The sequence below is a fragment of the Crocodylus porosus genome, unplaced genomic scaffold (assembly GCF_001723895.1).
Source record: "Crocodylus porosus isolate Cpor-Errol unplaced genomic scaffold, CroPor_comp1, whole genome shotgun sequence".
Lineage (NCBI taxonomy): Eukaryota > Metazoa > Chordata > Crocodylia > Crocodylidae > Crocodylus > Crocodylus porosus.
Window position 1 is genome coordinate 3,913,680 of NW_017728935.1, and position 6,812 is coordinate 3,920,491.

The following is a 6,812-nucleotide window of genomic DNA, read 5'->3' on the forward strand; positions in this document are numbered from 1 at the left end:
CTACTGGGCCTAAACTTATGAACTGCTGAGCACATCCCGTGAAACGTAAGCATCTCTAGCTCCCAAACCTCATAGTCTCGGACCCTTTTATTCCCAACAATAGCTGAAGGAGCAGTTCCTTCAAACTCATATACAGTAAGCAGATTTACTACACATTTCTCCAAGGGCCATACTACTACTACGCTGAATTTGATACAAAAGTTTGTCTCTCTCAAGAATACATTATGGAATAAGTCAAGGCTGCGTAAACACATTTTAACAGAGATTAGGGGAGTTAGCAGTATTAAAGGTTGTATTACAAAAGATGAATATACAGCTACAGCCTTCGTCAGCAATCAAAGTCACTTATGTTATAATCAACTAAAAGTTTCCATAACAGCAGGGGATTCAGATGTTCAGCAGCTTTAAATCTGTACCATTCAGAAGCTCCTACACAGACACCATCTCTTCCCTCCTCACAAGGCCAGACAAGCCTATTAAGTCCAACTTCTACAAATCACTACATTATGACTGTAAAAGGATGGAGGTTATTCTGTAGTCATATTGATAGAAAATGTCTTCTGAGTTGGCTGCAATAATTAACCATCTATCAGATGCCTGCACCCACTGCAAGATTAAAAAAAGAAAGGAGTCACACTTACTTCATCTGTTTTTTTATTACAATCCACAGGTAACTGCTTAACTATAAGCAAGAGGAAAGCCAAGGTTAGTCAACTGCAAAATAAAGCCTTTGACAGAGAAATTAACTATGTAATTTAAAAAACCAGCTAATTCTCTAAGCATCTGATTCTGCTATTTTTAATCCCACTGAATAATCCCTTGCTATGCAAATAGCCCATTGAAAGAACTACAGCAAGCAGGATTGGAAACTAAATGAACAAAGTGTGCTCTCTATCAGGGCAAATACAAGGAGTTTTTATTCTGTTGGCAGATCATCTGGAGCTGCTAAACTATTGTGATCGTATTCTATGAAAAAAAGGGAGATTACATACTCCTGCATAGCTCACTGAATCTGCTTAACACTTCCTAATTTACATAAACCCATACCCATCTCATTGTGCCATTAATTGTCACTGCATGGCCAAGTGGTGACTTGGAAACTTCGCTGCTACAAAAGGGATCAAAATCAGATCTGGCTGCAGAAGCATGGGCTTCTGTCATTTCAGGGGAAGGAGGCTCTTTTTGGCCTGCCAGCTGCACAGAGTCTGACTGATCACTTCTTATCCTCCTTACCAATATAACAGCCAGCGTTGGCACAAGGTACCTTAAAACAATTTCAGCCGTGTGAAAATATAACAAATATATATGGTAAAACTCCCCATTTCTATGTGTTTTAAGGAGGGGATGGTCCAAGAAGTATAAAGTATACATCAAGACACTCAGCCCTATCATCCTGGTAGTGAGGAAACAAATTTATTTTGTCAAAGCGTTTAAATACACACACTCAACCAACAGGTTGAGCGTCAGCAACTGCACCTTGCCACCTCCTTTCACCAACCTGCTTCCATCATTGCAGAAGCAAAGGAAAAATCATGCCTGGGGACGTGATCTACCAGAACAGGTAGCGACAGGGGGTCATTTTTGACCTGTTTGCTCTCTGCTACGCTGGGAGGCAAACAGCAGACGGCAAGGGAGTCCAGTACTGCTCTTAGAACATGGTCAGGACAAAAAGCCGCAGAATGACTGCGCTTTGCAGAGGATGACAGGCAATTACACGGCCAGTACATCCTACGACGGGGACTCATAAAAGACGTCCTTGTTCCCAACCAAAATTTCACTCTCCATAAAATCTCTGGAGCTGAAGGCTTGGATGCCAAATTCACTTGAATACACAAACACTCAAGCTACTGCTCTGCGACTAACAAGAAGGACACGAGAGGAAAAGAAACCCAGAGATAACCGAAGTGCAGGGGGACATAGGAAGAAGACGGTGGTGAGGCGAGGGGGGAAAGGGAACAAAAGATGATGGGAGAGCAAGACGTTCACCACGCACAGCTGTCCTCTGCTCCCTGAAGCTGGCTGGATCCCATCATCTTCACCCAGAGGATGCCCAAGAAAATCAGCAGCAGCGTCAACGAGGAGAGACACAGGAACCAGGAGAAGTAGTACTCCAAAGGCCTGCCCTTTCTCTCAGGCCTTGCTGAGGAGCCAGCTGCCCGGCTCGCCAGCCCTGGCCCCGCCGCACTCCTCCACGGGGCCCGGCGGGTGAGCTCGGCCCGTGCGGACCCCAGCGGGGACGGACGGTCCCCGCCGAGTCCTGGCCGCCACCACGAACTCCTGGAAGCCGACCCATCTCCCTCCGGCCTCCACGGGGCTCCTTCGCCAGCCCAGTGGGGGCCACCCTTCTCCCACGTGGTGCCGGAGCCCGATTCCCGGCCCCCCAGCAGGGGCCGGCGGCTCAGCCCCAGTGGCCCAGCGGCCGGCTCCTTGTCCCAGCGGGGGAATTTCCCTCCGTCACAGCCCAGCAGGGGCCGGGGGCTCAGGCCCAGCACCCCGGTGGCCGGCTCCGCGTCCCAGCGGGCGCTGGGGGACAACGTGGCGGCCCGCGAGCCCAGCAGGGGCCGGTGGCTGAGCTGCCCTGGGGAGGTCCCGGGAGCCCAGGAGTGCGAGTCCACTCCCGCCAGCAGTGGCCTGTGGGCCAGGCCCAATGAGGACAGGCCTGGGCGGGCGCTGGGGGGGGCCTCGCCCAGGGCCCCCCACGACAGCCCCGTGCGGGCCTCGTCCTCCTCATCCTCCTCCTCCTCCTCCTCCGAGTCGCCCTCATCGCCGGGGCTCCCCCTGAGGCTCGGCCGTGGGGCCTGGGGCCGCCCCGGGCTCGGCTGGGCTGCCTGGCTGCGGCGCTGGGCCGCCCGCTCGGCCCGCAGGCAGCCCAGCTTCTTCTGGTAGAGGCGGCGGGTGGTGTCGGTGATGGGCCCCGCCTTGTAGCCCAGCGCCAACAGCTCCCGCCGAAGCTCGGCGTCTGACAGGGCGGCCATGGCGGAGCGGCGGGGGATGGGCCGCAACCCGGAAGCGCCAGGCGACCTGGGAAGCGCAGGCGCCATCTTGGGAGGCGGGAGGTGCCATCTTGGGAGGGTGGCGGCAGTTGAGTGGAAGGGGGCGCCATCTTGGAAAGGTCAGCGAGGGTGGAGGGAAAGGGTGGGCGCCATCTTGGGAAGGTCGCGGCCGCCGCCATTTCCCGAAGGGCTGAGTCGAGCAGAGCCATCTTGGGAAGGTCAGTGAGGAGAGCGGGGCGGGCGACATCTTGGGAAGGTCTGAATGACACAATGTGGCTCCTTTGTCCTTCCCTGTCAGAAGCAGGCCCATGCACAGTCTGGAGCAGTGCATGGGGGACAGGGGCTTGCTGTGGCCTTAATAATTAGAGGACATAAAGGCATTAGGTTTTGTACCAACAGAGGACGGAGTAGCAGAAAACCAACACGTGCCCTCTGATGGCCACCCTACTTTTTGCCGCTTATACGACTGCAAGTGTTGCAGTGCTGGGCACCTGGGTGTGTAAAAATGCCCGATGGCAGCTAACCCTGCCCTCCACCTACACCTCCAGGTCTGAGAGCACGGGGGACATGCCTTTCTGACTAGGCCAGGGTACCTTTATTAGTAGTACTAATAGTATCCATAGTAGTGGGAGTAATACTAGTAATAATTACTATTACTACTAGTAGTAATAATAACGGTAACAATAATAATAATTAACAACCACCACAGCAACAGTAGTAGTAGTACCATGTCTGAAGGAGCCGTTTCTGGGCTTGTCACTTGCCCGTCACTCTCATCTTGTGGCCACACTTACTATCAGTGCTGAGCAGGAACAAACCTGGCAGGTTCATCAGGATGCCCCTGACATTCCCACCTCCCAGCCGTTTCCCAGCTGCGTAAACTGGATGCGATCATGAGACAAAAGCTGCCTGGCTCAGACAGAACCCAATGACCTAAACCGGTGCCTGAACGCACCCCCCGGGGCAGCGCTCCTCACGCATGCCGCCACCGCCGAAATCATCACGGGGGCCTCAACGTGGCATGGCCAAAACGTTCGCTCCTGACAGTCTCTTGTGGTTGGTCCCACCGGCAGGTGATTGCTCCTCTTCCCTTCATTTATGCAGTTTAGCTTCCCTTTCAAGATGAGAGAAGACTTTCGAAGTGTGAGACATTTCAGCTGGGTCTTGGCAGGGGCTGCGGTGGAAGGCAGAATACAGCAAGCTTTCAGAGTGGAGTCATCTGATTTGAGGTTCCATCTTGTACAATTTCAGCAAGTGATGGGGCCTTTGATTTTAATTAATGCTTTCACTAAGAGGAAAAGTTGGTCTGGCTGCTTCTATCTCGCCGTGCCCTCCTTTCGCACTCACTTTGCTCTCAGCCTTTGTTCTAATTTAGGCTATCAGATCAAGCTATTCAAGGTTTTCCTGATTTATTAAAGAAGGCGGCTGCCAAATGCCCTGAGATTTGTTAATCCAGTTAGCAACAACAAATGCATGCTTAGCAGAGGCCAGAGGGCCCATTGAAAAAACCTGCTGTGCTCTGATGAAGAATGTGGAAATACTAAGCTTAGTTTTCAATATTCACTCAATGAAAAATGCAACTGACAGCTAATAATTTGAAGCAGTCTTATGTAAATGTGGCATTAGACTATCTCCCTAGTCCTCCTCAGGCCCCGTTCCTGGAGGCTTACACATTCCAGGTGGCTTGGATAAAGCTATGCCCAAGCCTGTGGACTTCAAGCCCGTGCAAGCACCCACACTGATGCAAATGCCATATTTTCTGTGTGCTCCTATCACTGGTTTTGCCTTTCTCCAGGATTAGGTCGTCCAGGTGCTTGGAGCAGATGTAAAGCACAGCAAAACCTGCAAGTGCTTGTCTACTCAGCATCCCCTGCATTTCAGGCTCGGCATGACCTACCCATCCGCTCACACACACCAAGCGTGGAGGTGTGCTGCGAAGCGTCTACCCATAGTCACTGTGACATCCTGTTGCTCAAGGTACCTGGTCAGGTTCCCCCAGCAAGGCCTCCCAGTGCGTTTCTTGGTGTGGAAGATCTCTCCTGCAGCTTAACCAGCAAGCCCTCATCCATGAGAGGCGAGTTCTCAGCTCACCTCTTTTCCCCCCTGCAGTAATGCAGTTTGCCATCCTGGAAACTGGACAAGCCATGGCCGACAAGACTGATTTGACCCGATGGCGGGCAATTGAGTGCTGACAGCAAGAGGAAAAAGGGGAAAGAAAGGAACCGACACGCCTAAGCAGCCACCCAGTATGCCATGCATACAGATGGGGCTGCAGCCTTGCTCTCTGTTTCGGTTCATTATTGAGGTGCCCATCAGAGGCAGACAGTCTGGAAGGGGAGCGTGATTGTTTCAGTGTACAGCATGAGCCAGAAGGCAGTGACTGGTTAAAGGGACGCTGTCAGGCCTAGAAAGAGCCCTTGCCATGAGAAATAGGGGACCAGCTATGGGAAGCAACCCCTTCCCACTGCTTGCGACTGCTCCCTGTGGTTTGGGAGAAGTAGAGATGACAGCTTGTTCCCTTAGTCTTTCTCACTCCACTTTCCTGTGCAGCACTAGCAGCGAGGGAGCTGGGCTTGTGCATTGTCTGCCACGGGCTGTTTGTGTCCCCCTGTGCCACCCCACTGAAGCCAGAAGGAATCTGCCCAGGCAAGATCCTGAGTGCAAGGCCCTGCAGCCAAGGGCCGTGAGCCACATACAGATTGCATGGAGGCTCAGTTCTGCGCTCTGGGCCTGGAGGAGGGCACAGAGGAAGACATGCATCCCCCTATGTCCCTCCAGTAGCCATGTGGCAAATGCACCAGCAGTAACCAGCTAGAGGCTGTGGTGAATTATCCTGGGAAACCTCCTCCACACAAGGCTGGCAGGGAGAAGAGCCAGCTGGAGAAACCCCATTGGCGCAGTCTCACTGACAGACCTGAGTAGGAGATGCAGGGGCAAGAGCAAGTACAGAGATGCTAGTCCCCATGCGAACACCCCTGTGCCTGGCATAGACTTTGGGTATCTGCATGACGGAGGAACAGAGCCTTTTTGTGTTCCTCCTACCCCCTGCATGCCATGGGAACCTCTCTGATTATACCTTGGGTGAGATACAGGATTTGGGCCATCAAGAATAGCAGGTCAAGCTCTGATCTCACTTATGCCAGGGTCAATTTTGGGATAACTTCACTGGTGCCAAGCTCTCAGCTGGTGTCAACTGGCTTGGCCCTGCTGAAAGTCAACTTATACCTGCAGAGCATCTGGAGCAGCAAGGTTTTTCTCTGCTCCTCTTTCAGCCCAGCCAAATATATTACATGTATTATCTCCCCACTCTCAGATTCAGTTACCAGTGGTTTTATAGGACAACCTCCCCTTCAGCAATAATCCTTGTGAACTTCCAGCTACATTAAGCTGATCAGCATGTGCAGCAGAAATATGTTTGTGAATCATATGTTAAAGCTAGAAAACCACTCCTGACTCTATGTTCCATTATACGCTGGGAGATTTCTCTTCTCCTAAGGGAGAGAGTGCCTTTCAACGTACACAGCACAGAGGAGTGAGACTGGCATGTGCGCTATTCTGGCACAAATACTGCAGCTATTTAAATGATCCACAGTGACAGCAACATTTATGTTCAGCGGGGAGAATAAAATTGAATTGGAATGGGATACATGCACACACATATCGGTGGTCTCATTATTGCATGCCTTACAGATGTTGAATCTCACGGCACCCGGAGAAGGACAAGTCCTTAAATAAGCAAAAGGCACGTCAACCTGTAGCCATTACAGTGAAATTAGCATCAGTTTTGCTTGCAAGGCACAGATAAGCAGGGAGACCTGG

General features: G+C 51.8%; 1 protein-coding gene across 1 annotated transcript in view; it reads right to left on the reverse strand.

Moving 5' to 3' along the window:
* LEMD2 (LEM domain containing 2) overlaps positions 1-2,994 on the reverse strand; it is a 12,971-nt gene extending 9,977 nt beyond the window's left edge. The window contains exons 1-2 of the mRNA XM_019546493.1: positions 1,994-2,994; positions 642-682 (exon numbers count right to left, since the gene is read on the reverse strand). Coding sequence (XP_019402038.1) covers positions 642-682; positions 1,994-2,975 — 1,023 coding nt within the window. The 5' untranslated portion in view covers positions 2,976-2,994. The remainder of the gene's footprint in view (positions 1-641; positions 683-1,993) is intronic.
* Positions 2,995-6,812: the final 3,818 nt, after the last annotated feature.